This window comes from Malania oleifera, chromosome 4 (genome assembly GCF_029873635.1).
Source record: "Malania oleifera isolate guangnan ecotype guangnan chromosome 4, ASM2987363v1, whole genome shotgun sequence".
In the NCBI taxonomy this organism is placed as follows: domain Eukaryota; kingdom Viridiplantae; phylum Streptophyta; class Magnoliopsida; order Santalales; family Ximeniaceae; genus Malania; species Malania oleifera.
The window spans coordinates 18,794,763-18,813,551 of record NC_080420.1 but is presented as its reverse complement, the minus strand read 5'-3'; the positions used below and the strand labels follow the sequence as shown (position 1 = coordinate 18,813,551).

Sequence of the window (18,789 nt, the reverse complement as noted above, 5' to 3'; positions counted from 1 at the left end):
AAAAGATTAAACTCATTAGGTGAGGCTTAAGAATGGTTTTAATGTCTATCTAACGCAACTCACACTTAAAAGTCCATTGGGCTTGAAGAGTGGATAAATCACGGGCCGACCATACCTTGTGCTGTCATTTTAGTGTTAATTAGTAGAATAGAGTAGGTGGTGTTTGAACTTTGGACCTCTTGGTCTTAGAGGTCACCACTTTACCTAAAAGCTTAAGATTTTGAGCCAACAATTAATGCAAATCCTTAACATTCCCGTCCATGTGCAGCGCAATTGCATGTGGAGAGGTAGACAAATGATAGTTGAGACCCATTATCGGGGACTAAGACAATTTTAACAAATTGGCAGTAAATGCAAGCACCAAGAGTAGAATGCTGTACTACTTGGAAACTATAGCTTTGATACCATGTCAAAGAACCAATTCACCTTAAGGCTTTAGCTTGTTGGGTAAGGCTTGCCTTGGAAGGGTTTTAATATATATCTAACAATGTTAAATTGGACAATCTAGTGCTACTCTATGCGCAGCTCTTTGTGTTCACTTCGTCACTGTAAAGCATCTGGGGAGGAGAAAAGAAGTCCTGGTGTTAATCTTTACATGCATAGGTCGTTTGGTGGGTGGGCAGTGTGTGTTATATATGTTATATCTTTCATTAGTGTTGTGCAGGATTGTCATGAATTGTATCATGTTAAAGCTTGATATACATTGTTGGCCCACAACCTAACAGCTTAAGCTTTTGGGTAAAGTGGTAATCTAACATGGTATTAGAGTTGGTTACCAGGAGGTCCTGGGTTCTAGTCTTGTTGCCCGCAATTTAAAAATAAAATAAAATGTTGCATTCCTTATTATGTGTGCTATTTATCATGTGTTTATCTCTCCACGTGCTGTCGGGCTGCACGTGCGGGGGAGTGTTAAAGCTTGATATGCATTGTTGGCCCACAACCTAACAGCTTAAGCTTTTACGTAAAGTGGTAATCTAACATATCATCTTTTTTTATTTGCTATATTTTGAGTCTTATATGTATTTGATGTTTATATTTGAAGAATCTCATATGTTGCAACAATTCAAATTTTCTTGTAGGAGTACTTCCAAACAACTTACAATTTTTTGGATCTATCTCCACATGCTTTAATCCCCATGCATGGGAGAGTGAACTTGTGGCCAAAGCACATGCTTTGTGCATATCTCAAGTATGGTACACAATTATTTTTTTCTGTTTTCTTCTCATGACCATGCTAAATATATTTATGAGTTCTACTTAATATTTATGTTTCAACCATCCATAAGCAATTCATGTTGGATTTCGAAGAATGATTTGTTACTTTGCTTTCCCTCTAATATTTCAAACATAACATTTATCCACTTCATGTACCCTGTTTAGTCCAAGCCAAGATATGATGCGGCAAAAGATGCTCACCTCTCCTTGGCAAAAGGACAGAGACCTCCCTTGAGTTTTTAGAAATCCTGTAGACCTCTATTGACATTTGATTTCCAGGAAACTCATACCCCCCCTCCATTTATTTACTGTCAAGTAGCCTGGTAAAAATTTCAAAAAATTAAATGTTGAGGGAGGTTCGTGGGATTTTTGAAACATTAGGGAAAGTCTGCATCTTTTTGCTAAATCTCAAGTGGTTGTGTCTTTTGCCATAGAGTATAATTTATAATACTAGGATTGGTGTGGGTGCAAAATGGATTTGGAGTCAGATTTTTTGTCTAGATATTAGGTTTGCTTGGCTGTAACTGATAGTCTAATGCTTCCATGTGATGTACGTACAGAGGCTTTGCATTTTCATTGAACTATTAAGATCAGCTATCAAAAATGAAAAACCTTCTTGTTTACATCAGACAAATTAACATACTGATGTAGGACAAGGAGCAAGACTGTGGGAAGATCCTTGTTGGAGAATAATTAAGAAGAGTTGGGTCAAGGAATGGTTGGGTTTAATTAGTACTTTATTATGCATTTAGTTTAATTTGTATAATATTATGTGTATTTTGGGGGTTTGTTTGTAATATTTGTGTAAAGTATGGGGTTTTTTTTTTTTTTTTTGGTAATTCATGTAGTTTTAGGGGCATGTGTGTAATTTTATGTGTTTAGGCTTTCTTATTATAGTGTGTGAAAGCCATGTTGTAAGTTAGTTGTTGATGAGTTTGACTTGGAAGTGATCGAGTTCCCCCTGGTATCCCCTCTCTCCTTCCTTCCCCTTTCTCTCATCTAATTTCTCCATGGCTGCAGAACCTTGATGCTGCCCCTGCATCATTTGGTATCAAAGCCCAACTTTGATCTCCATTCTTCCATTTCAATCCCCCCATTGCCCCCTTCTCTCTTTTCTTCTGCCCTGTTCTTCGCCCTCTCTTCTTCTTCTTTCCTTCTCTCCTTTGTTCTGTAACTTCTTGCTTCCTATCTGCTGCTTCTTCTTCTTTCTTCTCTTCTTGTTCTCTAGCTATCCGTCCACCCTTTCTCCCTCACTCTTCTCCTCCTCTTCTTCTTCCTTTTCTTCTTCTTTCTTTTCTCTATTATGTTCTCTCTCACCCCTCCATTATCTCCATAATCTCTCTTTCTCTGTTACTCTCTTATCTCATCATTACTGTTCTGAAATTTCAGTATTAAAAAAAAACAAAAAATTCCATAAAGCAGTTTCTGAATTTTTTCTAAAATTCCAGCTTTGTCCTCATTTGCTTGAACACTACTTTGCAGCCACCATCCTGCAACACCACACATACCATCAAAGACAGAACAGCCTGATGCCCCTTTCCCTACAATTTCATTGCTTCTGATAGTCTCACGCGCCAGCCAAAAGGATTCCAGCTGTTGGCCTTCAACAATCCCTAATGTCTTGTGTTTTTCTCATCACAGCAGCTCCACCACTGTGCTCCCAACCCACTGATCTGCACTTGCCTGTTCATCTCCGGAATCTCACTGCTGGTGACTCACGTGCTCCATGTGCCTGTGAAGCGCATGAGAAAGTGTCCCAGAGTCTTCTGCAATTTCCTGTCTCGCTAGAAATTGCCTGCAGGCACGATATTTTGAGTTTCTCCATGATAATTTGATCTGCAGCTTGATATTTGATTGCGGACACAATATATTGCAAGCAAGCGCAATAATTTGGCACGAAACCTAGAAATTGTCGCTGCCAGCATAAAAAAATCAGGTTTTTTTTTTGCTGTAATTTTTGAGTTTTCTACGTGAATTTGTTACAATCAATATCAAGGTGAATTAAAGATAGTTTTTGAGAAATTGGGAGTAGGGCTTGAGGGAAATTGTGTTGAAAGGCTGTTGGTGATATAAACCTGCAGCATATATATATTTGTGTGTGTGTGCGCGCGCGCGTGCATAAATTCAGCAACATGATGACAAATTATAGGACAAAGGAATGCCATTTATCATACCTTGGGCAAAATTTCAAGCTCTTCAACACCCTTCTCAATGGCAAAGAAAAGGTTTGCAAAATCATTATTGAGGGAAGATGTCCAATGAATGTGGCTTCCATAAATGGAGTCACTCGAATGCAGCTTCATCTGGTATCTGGGTTAATAACTCTACTATACATGTTAGCGAGAGATGTTTGGTTCCTATCCAAATGGGTGAATATTTGGCTCAAGTTTGGTTTGATATCATACCTATTAAGATTGGCCATGTACTCCTTGTTCCTCCTTGGTTGGGTGGTTTGGGTGTGACTCAAGGACATGAGAACACATGTCTTCCACTATAATGGAAAGAAAATCATTTTGAAGCCTGCTCTACCAACCAACTGGGACAAAGAATATGAGATTATTGATCATGTCAAAGTTACTCAACTTGAAGACACTACAAGCAAGGCAATGAATGTGTTTGAAGTTATTCAGAGTCTTTCAAACATTTCTATTGTAGAGTTTGTCATCCCCAATGAGTTCATTGATGCTAATTATCAAGTCAAGTCTATGGTTGCCAATGGAACATGGCTTCTTATCTCATTCAAGTGTTGGTTTTCGAAGAGTCCAAGTTTGCTTCTCCCTTTTGATCCTCCAACATTTCAAAATTTGAGGCCAAATTTCTCTAGCGGGGGGAGAGTTGATGTAGGACAAGGAGCAAGATCGTGGGAAGATCCTTGCTGGAGAATAATTAAGAAGAGTTAGGTCAAGGAATTGTTAGGTTTAATTAGTAGTTTATTATGTATTTATTTTAATTAGTATAATATTATGTGTATTTTGGGGGTTTGTTTGTAATATTTGTTTTAAGTATGAGTTTGTTTGTAATCCATGTAGTTTTAGGGGCATATGTGTAATTTTATGTGTTTAGGATTTCTTCTGAATAGTGTGTGAAAGCCATGTTGTAAGTTACTTGGTGAATTTGAATTGGAAGTGAACGTGAGTTCCCCCCTCGTATCTCCTCTCTTGCCCCTTTCCCTTCCTCTCTTCTAATTTTTCCATGGCTGCAGAACCTTGATACTGCCCCTGCATCACATACTTGTATGCCATTACCCACTTTTAAACTAAACTCAAGGATTCGTACTTGATCTTTCTGCATCTTGGAACAAATGATAGGCATATTGGCATGAACAAGAACCTGATCTAGCATAGTTCATTATTTTCAGGAATCGCAGAAATAGAGAGCTGTCCATCTTGAAAGCCATAGAGAATGGTGCCAATACATTGTTTGACATAGTGTCAAAAACATATCTTGATGTTGATTCCAAGCTTTGGATTCCTGCTTCATCAAATGTGATGCTTCATGTGGAACATCTTGCTATGCAGAATAAGTTACCAGAGGTAATATTTTCTAGTTTCCTTACCAAATTTTTGTCTCATTTGAAAATTTGCAAAATTTTATCATCTTTCATGCGCATATCTGAGTTGCAAAATTTTCATTTCAATTGGTATTGGTATAGAAATGCAAAAGAAAATAATATACATTGCATACGTACATACATACATACATACATACATACGCAAGCACACACACACTTGTGCGTGCGCACACACACACACATGCTTTTCTTTCATTTTGTTTGTTTATTATCTATCATTGAACATGTTAGTTCTGCCAAAAATATGAATGAGACTTCTATTTTTATAATCTGAAGGACCTGAACTAATTATCACAGGATGTTTGTTAGTTTTGCTGAAAATATGAATGAAACTTCTACTTTTATAATCTGAAGGACCTGAAATCATTGATACAGTGGGGTTAAATGGGGGTTGACCCCTTTTCGCTTCAAGAACTTGTGGCTAAAGCATGATGGCTGCGGGGACCTTGTCAAACTGTAGTGGTCAATGCTACAGATAAAAGGAAAGGGAAATCTAGCTTGTGCTAGCATCAAAACTGAAGGGGCTGAAAGAAAAGCTAAACGTGTGGAACAACAGGACCTTTGGAGATATACAAGCAAAAAAAAACTGCTATTCTTAATGGAGTTCAAAGATCTTGATGAAGTGATGAACATAAGCTAGGTCAAGGGCTTAATGCTGGCAAAAGGGCCAAAAGAGAGTCACTCAGGAAAGAATTGACCAAGGTTATTAGCCTAGGAGAGATTTCCTGGAGACAAAAATCTAGAGCCTTATGGCTCAAGGAGGGTGATTGGAATATTAGATTCTTCCATCGGACAGTGAATGCCCAATGCAGATTGGATACCATTTCCAGCATTAAGATTGGGGAGAACACCTAAGCAGAGGAAGAGGAAATCAAAAAGAGCACCTTTGAGTTCTATAAAGTCCTCTTCTCTGGATCTGAAGACGGTAGACATGTGGTGGATGGTATCAACATTAGATCTCTTAGCTCTTCCACTGTGGAGTGGCTAGAGAAACGCTTTGTAGAAGCAGAAATCCTTCAAGGAGTTGGAGATTGAAAGCACCTGGCCTCGATGGTTTCTCTTTGTCTTTCTTTTAGTTAAATTGGGAAATTCTCAAGAAAAAACGTAATCAATACCTTTTAGGAATTATTTAGATCAAGCAGATTTGTGAGCAGCATTAATGCCACTTTTTAATCTTGATTCCAAAGAAAATGGGCGCTGTCAACATCAAGGATTTTCTCCTAATCAGGTTGGTGGGAAGCATTTATAATATCCTTGCCAAAGTTCTCTCTACAGGGATCAAAAGAGCCATTCCAGGAGTCATTGGGCAGTTCCAGCATGACTTTGTACCTGGAAGATAGATCATGGATGCTGCCCTTATTACTAATGAAGTTTTGGATTCTTATTAAAGGAAGAAATGGTGTGGTGTTTGAGCTCAGCATGGAGCTAGCCTTTGACCACATCAACTGGAACTTTCTCCTTCACCTTGCAAGGAAAATGGGCTTCAGGGAGTGTTGGTGCAGCTGGGTTGCTCAATGCATCAATACTAAAAACTTCGTAGCGCTCATAAATGGCTGTCTATCTGATCTTTTCCCCCTCCAGAGGTTTGAGACAAGGGAATCCTTGTTTCCCTTCTTGTTCATTGTGGAGATAGAGGTGTTGAGCCTCATGCTGAAGAAAGGTATCGAAGGAGAGCTCATTAATGGTCTCAGAGTGGACAAGAATGGAAGGTCCATGGAACTGTCACATCTTCTGTTCGTGGATGATATTATTATTTACTGTGTGACCTCCTCCATATTCTCAATCTGTTATGCATTTTTGCAGGGTTTGAGACCATATTGGGCTTGAAGTGAATATTGGAAAAAGTGAACTTATTCTGATTGTTGAAAGTACAAGAGGGCCTTCCCTTGCTGGCCTTCTGGGATGCAAGATGGGATCTTTCCTGTCAATTATCTTGGGCTCCCTCATGGAGCCAATTTCGAAGATTGAGGAGTGTAGCATGGTAGAAAATGAATTTCTTGTCTAAAAGTAGCAGAGTCATGCTTATTAGAGGTACCTTGACTAATCTTCTCGTCCATTTCATGTCTGTCTGTCCTCTACCGGCTTCAGTTGTCAAGAGACTTGAAAGAATTCAGAGGAAGTTCTTATGGGAAAGTGTGGGGGTAGAATTCAAATTCCACCTTTTCAAATGGAGCATGGTCAAACAACCTATTTCACCTTGAGGCTTGAGGCTGAAGTCCCTTCACACTTACAATAAATCATTTCTTGGGAAATGGTTATGGAGATTCATGAAAGAGCAAGACAATCTTTGGTGGGGAATGATAGCTTCCAAATATGGGTTGGAGCATAATGGATGGATTACTAAGGCTGGCGGAGGACCATATGGTGTAGGGGTGTGGAAATTCATCAGGAAAACTGAGATGACTTCTTCCCTTCTATCAGATTTCAAGTTGGGGATGGGGAGAACATTTACTTTTGGCTTGATGTGTGGCATTACTGAGAGGGCCTAAGTGTTTTGTTTCCTGCCATCTACACCTTGCAATTATCTGGTGTCTTGGAAAGAAAGTAACAGTACAGGGTTCAAAACCCTATTGTGCTGCTTCAAACTAAAAGAGCGATGGATTAATGCGCTTTCTAGCTGGCATAGTAGGATTGTAGTGAATGAGCATAATGTAATTTTAGATTTCTGCATCCTGCTGAGGAGGGATGACTGTGTGTTACGCTGGATTGGCATCCCATTGATGCCCTTATAATAAAATTCTTCTACTGATAAAAAGAAGGATTTGGTTATTTCACTAGTAAGCTGACTTCATTGAATTTTTCCTCCTAGAAAATGAAGTTGATAGTTTTCTATGATTGAAATGGACTTGGTTATTTCACAAGAAAAAAAAGGTGGTAAGGACCTTATTTTTTAAGAGATTTTTATTGAAGAAGTAGCTTCAACATATTTTACTTACATTTGTGGGTTTCTCTAAAATAGTCTCATAATGGCGTGGAGTAGATATAAGAAAACCTGCAATACTTGTGAGAGAATTCTATCCATTGATGATTGGTGTGTTCTTGTTGGATGCCAGTCAATGCAACACTTATGGCTGACATGTTTTAGGATATGGTGATTCCCCAAACTTTTGATACTATTTTATCTATGTTTGAGTGCAATAATACAATTGCATGCTGTTGGGCACTGAGTGCGTTTTGAGTATTAATGCTTGGAACATATTAAAACTTCTCATCTGAAAACCCTACTTAGAAACACCAAGGATGGTTAGTGGTATTTACTTGGTAATAGGGAGTGCATTTGAATCATTCTAGGCTATCATATTCTAGTTGAACTTGAGAAATTAGAGATTCTTTTTTGTGTTTGAAATCTGAATATTTTAGGAGTTTTAGTTAATTTGGGGTTGCTTTTGGATATTTTAGTTCTTTTGGGTTTATTTTGATATTTAATTATTTTTGGGAATTATTATATTATTTTTGATTACTTATTATTATTGATATAATTATTTTTTTAATAAGTTGCTGTCATTTAGTTTGCGGGATCTAAGATGCACTCTGGATTGATGTTCTTTGGAGTTCTAGAATGGGATATTTGGAATATTTTGTTTGGTTTGCATTATAAGATTCTTGAGAATGTGCACAAGATACAGAGATACCTATGTCCATATATGGTTCAACGTGGGAATCTTGTTTGGAATTTCAACAAGATTACTAAATACTCTTGTAAAATCTCTATTAAAAATAGTTATATTTTCATAATTTATGAAGAGATTTATTATAATATATCATATTGTACTATATATTATAGGATTATAATATTATATATGTAGAAATCCTGAAGATTATTAGAGAATTCTGAGAATAAAAGGTTCAATAATACGAGAGATTGTATAGGGATTTATTGGGCAGATTTTATGCATTTATTTTAGGAATTCTTTCCTTGTTAATATGTGATTGTATTATATACAGAGAGATGTGGTTGTACAAAAATCAATTCAAGAAATACAGAAATTATTCATTCTGATTTCATGTTATCAGAGCTAGAAGAGTAACCCTGGCTATCAATGGCAGAAACCGCCAGCCAAAGCAGAGGCTCGATGACCTCTTAATCTCACAAAAGGGAGATCAAAGCCATCTCCACCGTAGACTCAATAGGACTCGACAACTCGTCCTTCCAGCTAATGGTGGAGAAGAAGAATGGAAAAAACTACCGCGAATGGGCACAATTGATCAAACTTGTGATCGATGGCAAGCAAAAGTTGGGATTTCTTACTGGCGAGACATGGAGACCTACCCCAACAGAACCTGCCGCCCTTCGGAAATGGAAATCAGAGAACTCCATGGTCATGGCGTGGCTGATAAACTCCATGAAGCCGTTGATCGGGAGGACCTATCTCTTCCTGCCTTCGGCGAAGGACATTTGTGACGCTGTCTGTGAGACCTACTCCGATGTTGAGAACTCGTCTCAGATCTTCGAGCTTAAGACAAGACTATGGCAAATGAAACAGGGAGAAGGGGAAGTTATCGAGTATTATATGGAGATGTCGGCTCTATGGCAGGAACTCGAACTGAGTTTCGAAGAAGAGTGGGAATGCCCGGGAGATAGTGTTCGATATAAAAAACGCTTCGAAAATGAACGGGTGTTTGAGTTTCTTGCTGGTTTAAATTGGACCTTTGATGATGTCCGTGGAAGAATTCTAGGTCGTCGTCCCTTACCATCAACACACGAAGTTTTCTCAGAAGTGAGACCAGAAGAAAGTAGGCGTAAGGTGATGCTGAAGGAGACAGTCTTTACTGATCATACTGGACCAGAAATGTCAGCCTTGGTATCTTGAGGGACTATTCCAGGATCTAGTTTAAGACGACAGAAAGGACGCCCTTGGTGTGAACATGTTGAAAAACTGGCCACACTAAGGAGACGTGTTGAGACATACATGGGAAACCAGCTGACTGGAAGCCACAGCAAGGCAACAAAAATTGTGGCTACCAAACCACGGTTGACAAACAAGTCGAAAGACCTCAAAGGGAGAAAAGCAGTAATAATTCCAATTCAAGTGGTGCATTTAACTCTGAGCAGTTGGAACAACTCTACAAAATGTTCTCTACCTTTCAGACTTTGGGTCAGTCTTCCACAAATATTTCTTCAGGTTCTTTAGCTTAAAGAGGTAATTTTTTGCAAGCCTTGAGTATAAATTCTAGACCCAAAATTCCTTGGATTATTGATTCTGGTGCTTCTGACCACATGACCGATGCTTATCATCTTTTTTCATTATATTCACCCCGTGCTAGAAACTTGAAAGTTAAAATTGCAGATGGATTACTCTTGTCTGTCACAGGAAAAGGGTATATCCGACTCTCTGACTCCATCACACTGGAGTCTGTTCTTCATGTTCTTAATGTATCCTGCAACTTACTATCCATTAGCCAGTTAACAAAAAATTCCAATTGTTTTGCTAAATTTTTTCCCTCTCATTGTGTTTTTCAGGACCTATCATCGGGGAAGACAATTGGCAGTGCTAAGGAATATAAAGGACTCTACTACTTTGAGGAGGCTACTGTGAGTGAACAATGTCAAATTGCTAGTTGTGATTCTGCATCTGTTCCTAAGGATAGTAATATTTTGTTATGGCATTTTAGAAAGGGTCATTCCAATTTCCAGTATTTAAGACAGTTATTTCCTTCCATTTGTTCGAATAAAACATCATTTGACTTTCAATGTGAAATTTGTGAAATTGCAAAATATCATCGTACTTCTTTCCCAAAGTCCAAATACAAACCAACCTCTCTATTTATAATGATTCACAGTGATGTAGGGGGCCCATCTAACACTCTCAATCGTACCCACACAAAATGGTGTGTTACTTTCATTGATGATCACACTCATATTTGTTGGGTATACTTGTTGAAAGACAAAACTGAAGTGCGTTCTGTGCTTATCAATTTTCATTCCATGATTCAAACACAATTTCACACAAAAATTCAAATTATGTGTACAAATAATGGCACTTAATATTTTAATTGTATTATGGGAAATTATTTACAAGAACATGGAATAATACATCAAAGTTCATGTGTTGACACACCCCAACAAAATGGGGTTGCCGAACGGAAAAACAAACATATCCTTAAAGTAGCTCGTGCATTGTTGTTTACTACAAATATGCCAAAAATGTTTTGGGGGGATGCCATTCTCACAGCTACATTTCTCATCAATAGAATGCCTAGTTGAGTTCTCTCTTTTGCTTCACCTTTTCAAAAATTCCAGGCATTTTTTCCAAACTCTCGTCTCAACTCAAATCTCTCTCTAAAAGTGTTTGGTTGTATTGCTTTGTCCATATACATCATCGACATAAGCTGGATCCACACGCTCTCAAGTGTGTCTTTCCTGGCTATTCTCCTACCCAAAAAGGGTACAAATGTTATGATCCTGCAACAAAAAGGGTATTCGTTAGTCCCGATGTTACTTTCTTTGAAACTACTCCTTACTTCAAAAAACCCTCGCTTCAGGGGGAGACTGTGGGTAGTAAAGAAGCTCAAGTTTTGGATTTCAATGCCTTTATTACTGCAACTGAACTTGTCCCGAACATTGAACCTATTACTGCAATTGTCCCAAACACTGAGCTTGTCTTGAAAAATGCTCCTAACCTACCAAATATAGAAGAAAACTTGAATTAAGGGGGAGATGCAGGAAAACAATATAACAAGGAGATTCTTGTCTACTCAAGAAAGTCAAAATTAAAGGACATAGAGAATCTCATACCTGAAGCACCAAAAGAGTCGGAACTAGTGATAGATCCAAGCAACCATGAGTCTTCATCCACTCCTGATCAGGTAATGTCTTCAAGTAACCTGGAGTCCTCTTTTGATAAACCTGCATAGGATGATCTCAATTTACCCATTGTAGTCAAAAAACAAACTAGGTCATGTACTCAATATCCCTGGTTAAAATACATGTCTTATAAAAGCCTGTCTACAGAATATCATGCTTTTACTTCTAACCTCGACAGGATAAAATTTCCAAAAAATATCCAGGAAGCATTGAAGATTCCTGAATGGAGGGAAGCTGTAATGGAGGAAATGTAGGCTCTAGAAAAGAATGGAACTTGGGACGTTATAAATTTTCTGAGAGGGAAGAAGCCAGTTGGTTGTAAATGGGTCTTCACAGTGAAATATAGAGCTGATGGGATAGTTGAACATTATAAAACCCGACCTATTGCAAAAGGATTTACATAGACCTTTGGCATTGACTACACGGAGACATTTGCACCAGTGGTGGTAAAATTGAATACAGTTTGGATCCTTCTGTCCTTGAAAGCCAACTTGGATTGGCCATTGCAGCAATTGGACATTAAGAATGCGTTTCTAAATGGCGAGTTAGAAGAAGAAATCTACATGACGATACCTCTAGGGTTCAGTAAGAGAGTTGAGGAAAATAGGGTATGTAAACTCAAGAAGTCCCTGTATGGACTCAAGCAATCTCCTAGAGCATGGTTCGACAGGTTTGCGAAGGTGATAAAAAACCAAGGATACCGACAAGGGCAATCAGATCACACTATGTTTTTTCATTAGTCTTAAAGCGGTAAGAAAACAATTCTGATTGTCTATGTTGATGATATAATTCTAATTGGAGATGATATAGTGGTGATGGAAAGATTGAAGAAAGTCCTAGCTGCTGAGTTTGAAGTTAAAGACCTAGGTCAAATGAGATACTTCTTAGGAATGGAAGTTGCCAAATCAAAAATGGGTATCAGTGTCTCTCAGCGAAAGTATATCCTTGATCTCCTAGCCGAAATTGGCATGCTTGGATGCAAACCTAGTGAAACACCCATTGAAGCAGTAAAAAGAGTTGAAGACTGCGGAATATCGGTTGAAAAGGAAAGGTATCAGAGATTGGTTGGGAAACTCATCTATCTATCACATACCAAACCCGACATTGCATTTGCAGTTAGTGTGGTAAGCCAACATATGCATTCAACCAAAAAGACTCACCTAGATGTCATGTACAAGATCCTTTGGTATCTCAAGGGTTCTTCGGGCAAAGGACTCTTCTTCAAGAAGTGTGAAAGCAAGGAAGTAGAAGTTTTCACAGATGCAGATTAGGCAGGATCAACAGAAGATAGAAGGTCAAACACCGGATGTTGCACCTTTGTATGGGGAAATTTGGTGACTTGGAGGAGTGAAAAATAAAATGTAGTGGCTCGAAGTAGTGCTGAGGCTGAATTCAGGGCAGCTACACAAGGGATATGTGAAGGACTGTGGTTACGGAAACTCTTGGAGGAGTTACATGTCATGGTAAAGTTCCCTATCAAACTCTACTGTGATAACAAAGCAGCCATTAACATCTCTCTTAATCCCGTCCAGCATGACAGAACCAAACATGTAGAGGTGGACAGACACTTTATTGAGGAAAAGATTGAAGAATGAACCATTTGCATGACCTATGTTCCTACCAAAGAACAAACAACCGACATTTTCACCAAAGGACTACCTCGACAAAGTTTTGATGATTTCACATACAAGTTGGATATGACCGACATTTATGATCCAACTGGAGAATCTCGAAGATTTTTAGAGAATTCCAAGAATAAATGGTCAATAATATGAGAGATTGTATAGGGATTTATTGGGCAGATTTTATGCATTTATTTTAGGAATTCTTTCCTTGTTAATATGTGATTGTATTATATATAGAGAGATGTGGTTGTACGAAAATCAATTCAAGAAATACAGAAATTATTCATTCTGATTTCAATATAATATTTTAATCAATTTTGTTACCATATTGTAATATGATAACCTAATATAGTAGTGTGTTGTAATAATATACCGTATAACCAAGCATATTATTATATTATTTTATTAATTAATAGAAAAAATTGGGTGGATTTTTGAGAAACTACATAAAAGTTTGAGCAGCAGTTGAAAGTAAGGCTAAAGGCTTATGTAAGCAAGAAATACACCATCTGTCTTGAAGTCTTAAGAGGTTATTTGTGAGAAATTTCAGACAAGTTAAATAAATGTGCACCTGCTTATTGCACGAATATTGCAGTCCTTTGTGCTTTGGATATTCAAGTAAAAAATGTGGGAGTTCGTCTTCCTCGTGTAGTCAGATGGTGTAAACTTGGGATAGGTTGGGTTAAGTTGAATGTGGATGGGAGTTGTAGAGGTAACCCAGGTAATTGTGGTGGTGGAGGCGTGATAAGAGATGAAAAAAGTTTATTTAAAGCAGCTTTTTCCTCATTATTGGGTTATGGAACAAATAACATGGCTGAATTGAAGGCGATTATTTTAGGGATTAATCTGTGCAAAGATCTCGGATTTGATCAAGTGGAGATTGCATGTGACTCTGCTTTGTTGGTTCAGTGGATAAATTTTGGGAAGTGCTCGGTTTGGAACTTATGGAATTTGTGGGAAGAGCTTATGCTAGCATTGAGAGGCATACAGTTCAAAGTGGAACATGTTTACAGGGAGGCGAATAAAAGTGCAGATTTCTTTGCCAAACAGGGTGAATCTGGTATTTCTCGATCATATAGTTGTCAGGATGATCTTTCTAAGCAAGTCAGGGAAATTATTCGATTGGATTTGTTGGGTTTTCTTTCTTTGCGCTAATGATGTTTTTGTGTTATCTTTTGGAGTTTTGTTTGTTTTCCACTTATAGTTGTTTAGTTCTTAGTTTTTTTTGTTTGGTTGCTGGTCTTTGGTTTTTTGGTTTGATTTATGTTGGTTAAGTTAGTTTTAGGGTCTTGGAGTTTGCTTTTGTTGTCCCATTGTCACAAGATTGGAACCACGGTATTTCTCCGCCATAAGTGAGGGGTTTTCTAATAAAGCTAAGAGGTGCCGCCCTCTTTTACCAAAAAAAAAAAAGAAAAAAAAGAGAGAAATTCTGAGTTTTCATTGACAAATTGGTGGGCTTAAGGAAAGACTTCTTGTAATTACATATAGACCTTGATTTGTGCTCATACTCGCTTGAAATTTAATTTGATGTTTCCTATCTGATTAGCAAGCTTGTGAATTTACACTAGTATCATACTTTTGTGTGTTCTTTATTCTTGCTGTTCAATATACAGGAAAAATAAAATTCAGCGCCTTGCTTCTTGTATCAAATCTTTTTTCCCTTTTCCCTCATCCTTGAATACCTGTCCTCTGTTTATTTGTTCCAAGAAAAAAAAAAAAAAGCCTTTTGGCTCATTTGTTTTGTTTTGTTTTTTTTGTTTTTGGCAATTCTCAACAATTCACCATCTGATTTTGATTGTTATTCAAACTCATTATTTCTTTAAAAGTTTTATTTTTCTTAGACTTCAAATTTTTCATAATGCAGTACTGACATTTTGGAGGCTGAAAAGAGCATATGCCTCTGCTCATCTGTGTGTGTGCGCGCATATGTGCACGAAATATATAGGGATTTTTCCCATAACCATCTGTCTTGCATAAGATTTTTTTGGGAAAGTGTGCTTTTCCTTAAAAATTAAATTGGAGATGTCATTCTACTTAACAATTGTTTTGGCATAATAGAATTGTTTTCTCTTTCTGATGAGTGACAACCATCTCTCTAATTCTTATTCCTTAAGAATGAAGTCTCTTCTCACAGCCTAGGTGATACTAGTTCTGAAAGTAGGCAATTTATTTTATAAATAATCTATATGCAAGTGTGTGATGCACATATTGCTGCGTTATTTGTTTTCATTTTTTTTTTTTTTCTGGCGACTGGGTCTTGAAACAGGCCACACTCATATTGTACACATTTACTTCCACACTTATTTCTTTGCTCAACCCCAATAATCTTAACTTGGAATTCTCTTTGCAACTCATGCACTTGTTTCTTGCATTTTGACAAGGTATTTTATACAATGTGCTTCATCTCATAATTTCAAGGCTCTTTGAATTTTGTGATTGCTACCTTTAACTGAGTGCAACATGCTCTGTGGAAATGGGCACAATTATTCCTTCTTTCAGTTAGGCATATATATTTCAAAGATATACATATTTAAAGTTAATCTTCAACAAACCCGAGAGTGTGCAGGACTTCTCTTTAGAAACTTTCAACGGTAGCTGTGTTGGATTTGCTGACAAGGTGGGTAAGCTATGATCAAAAGTGAGGGAAGCAGTAGCTGCTTTTAGTGGATCACACACATTCATCTTCATCTTTAGGTTAGACCACTTCCCTTGCTTCTTCCTAGAATGTTATAGCAGTGTCAGTGAACCACCAACTTATTTATTCAGAACCTTGGACTATGGAAGTTCAGGAGCTTTTGTTTTTCTGCATGAGTGGTTGCTTGTGATTTTGACTCCTGAATTTTAGTGGATTTGAGTTTTGGCCTCTTTGATTTGTTTTTGTAGGAATTTTCAGTTAAGAAATTCCAGACAACTTGCAGGCTGCATTTCCTGTCCCGATGGATGTGTGCGTATTTATATGATCATTTCCCTTTAAAGAAATTGACAGGGAAACTAGTCCTTTCTACGGCAGTGGCTGGGTTCCTTGTGTTGTATGCGCTTAAAAAAAATAAGACAGACTCGAGTGATTTTTTTGTTACTGCATAAATAACTTTAGTTCCCCAGAAAGCATGTTAAGAGTGAGGATTAAGAACCCTGTCATGTGCAAAATAATTTAAGAAATTCATGTGAATGATAGTTTAATCAACTTTTATATTTCCTCTCACTTTTTTTTTTTTTTTTACCGTTTTCTTGATGCTGTTGTACCAGTTTTAATTGTTACATTACTAGTTCTCGAAGTTCTGTTTTAAACTGCTTTGCGTAAGTTCCACTGTTCATGACGAGTTTGCTGAAAATGACATTACAGTGTTTCTCTTGATTATATTATGATCTTCCATTCAAAAGAGGAGATGAGATAGAAGTTCTTATAGATAGTAATAGCGTAAATGAAGTGGAATTTTAAGTAGGAAACAACCAGCTCAGAGTCTACAAGAGTACTGCATTGCAGTGAAAAAAATATAAATGTTCATAAACGTAAGCATGACAACTAAACATCAAATTGGAAAAATAAATACAAAATAAGAACAAAAATCTTGAAATTGACATTAATCGTTATGTAAGTGCCAAACTACATGTCACCAATGCTATCATCTATTATTTTTTTTTCCCCATAATACCTTGGGATCCTCCTATTTCTATGCTTATCCCCTTCCTGTCTCTTTCATCTAATCTATCTCATTTCCCCTTCCCTAACCTCTCTCTCTCTCTAATTCCCTCTCCTACAATTTTTACAATTTCTAAGGACACTAGCATTTTGTAGGGAACAATTTGATTTTCCTTATGTCTTTGTCTTTATCCTTTATTTACCTTAATTTAAAAGTGGTTTTGTCCTTTTCCAGACCCTGCTTATGTGGGAGCTTTGTGCACCATATTGCTCTTTTAGTTTTGTTTATTTATTTTTACTTCTTGGTTCACTTGGTCAGACACATCATGTTGCTAGTTAAAAGGGATTTAGGCAATCACCTATTACTTATACCAATGTTGTCAACACTAGTCAGATTCACTAGCACTGATTTGGTGGTTAATAGTTAGCTAAAGTAAATCACTATGCAGCTTCTCACACCTTTCAAAAGGTAGTGGCTGTGATGAAGCTATTGATTGAGAATTTGAAGGTTGAAGTGAGGTTATGACTGGAGAACATGAAATGCATTTTTGATAATGTTGGGTTCACAATTGTATAATCTTTCTGAAAGCAGGTATAGGCATGGCACTATTGCTTAGTGGCTAGGAGGTGATCCTGAATTTTCCTAGCCGCTTTATACATTTGATAAGTATGCAAGCTAGATTGTTAGCCGCCCAAGCCATCCTATTTGCGAGTTCCAACAAAAAGGTTGCTCGTCCTTCATATTGTACAATGTAAATTCAACCATAGGGCTAACACTAGGGGCAAGTGTCACTCCATGGTCTTAGCTTGGTGGAACATTGCGAATGATAATGCTAATTTATTGGGATTCAACCATCTAACTAGTTGATTTGGTTGAACGATCGCTTACAATCATATCGATCCATCTAAATTCCACCAGTGTCAATAACTAAGGAGGGCAACTTAATGTTCCGACCGACATCATTAGTATGGATGAGGATCCTTTGTTTGTCGATGAGAGGAGGAAGAATCTAAACTCACTATTTATGAATATTTGGCAACCTTTTAGTGGGAAGTTGCATTGAGGAGGAGGAGGATTCCAATCCCTCCAAGCATGAAGATTTCAAGAATACTTTATACTGAGACTTATGACTTCAAATCTTTCATGATGAAAGTTACAATAATCACACGAGTGCAATTATCTTAATAGTTGCAAGGATGAAGAGGTATGATGGGGCATGGATGATTGAAGAAAATCTCGATATGAATGTAGATAGGTTTATTGGCGAAATTATCGAGTCAAGGAGGAGTCACTCTTTGAGTTATCCTAAATAAGGTATATGCCTATAGGATGATTGAATTGTGCCATCAAAGCTTGATTAGTCAAATGTGCTTTAAGGAAGCGTCTCTTCATCTTCCCTTAAAGTTAAACAAAGAGACATAGGTGCATTGTTCATGCCTTCTATGTGTACAATTGGTGTTTATACCATAATTTGAACGATTAAAATAGTGAAATTGAATGTTTTGTAGTTGAATAGTACAAAAATAAGTAACTAAATACAACCCAATGATTTTGAAAAAGATGCAGCTGGTTGAATATATAATTATTAAGAATTGACTAAGTATTATGGGCAAAATATATTGACTTCCCTAAGGTTTTGGTAAAATGACACGAATGTCTCCGAAGATTTCAAAATCAAATAGGCCTCGTTGACTTTTGATTTTTGAAATGCTTATACCCCTCAATAGGCTTGCCTTTTTGTTAAATATGGGAGCCTCATGTCCTTTTACCAAACTTTAAGGAAGGTTCATGGTATTTCTGAAATCTCAAGTGAGGTCCATGCCTTCTTGCCAAACTTGAAAAAAAGTCCATGAAATTTTGAAACTTAGGTAAGGTCTATGTCTTTTTATTAAACAGGTGAGTGTCTTTCATTAGAAGGAAATTATTAACATT

The 18,789-nt window shown here is 37.3% G+C and overlaps 1 protein-coding gene across 4 annotated transcripts in view; it reads left to right on the top strand.

Annotated features, from left to right (window-relative positions):
- The window catches only part of LOC131153146 (uncharacterized), a 52,303-nt gene extending 35,899 nt beyond the window's left edge, over positions 1-16,404 (top strand). Inside the window, exons 10-13 of one of the 4 annotated variants that reach the window (XR_009136165.1) lie at positions 1,080-1,189; positions 4,574-4,748; positions 15,783-15,910; positions 16,100-16,120. Coding sequence is in view for 3 of the 4 variants with exons in the window: in XM_058105235.1 (XP_057961218.1) it covers positions 1,080-1,189; positions 4,574-4,748; positions 10,248-10,772 (810 nt within the window). In the remaining variant the exon portion in view is untranslated. Of the gene's footprint in view, positions 1-1,079; positions 1,190-4,573; positions 4,749-10,247; positions 10,854-15,782; positions 15,911-16,099 lie in introns of those variants that run through there. The other 3 variants (XM_058105236.1, XM_058105235.1, XM_058105238.1) reach the window with 3 other exon arrangements.
- Positions 16,405-18,789: the final 2,385 nt, after the last annotated feature.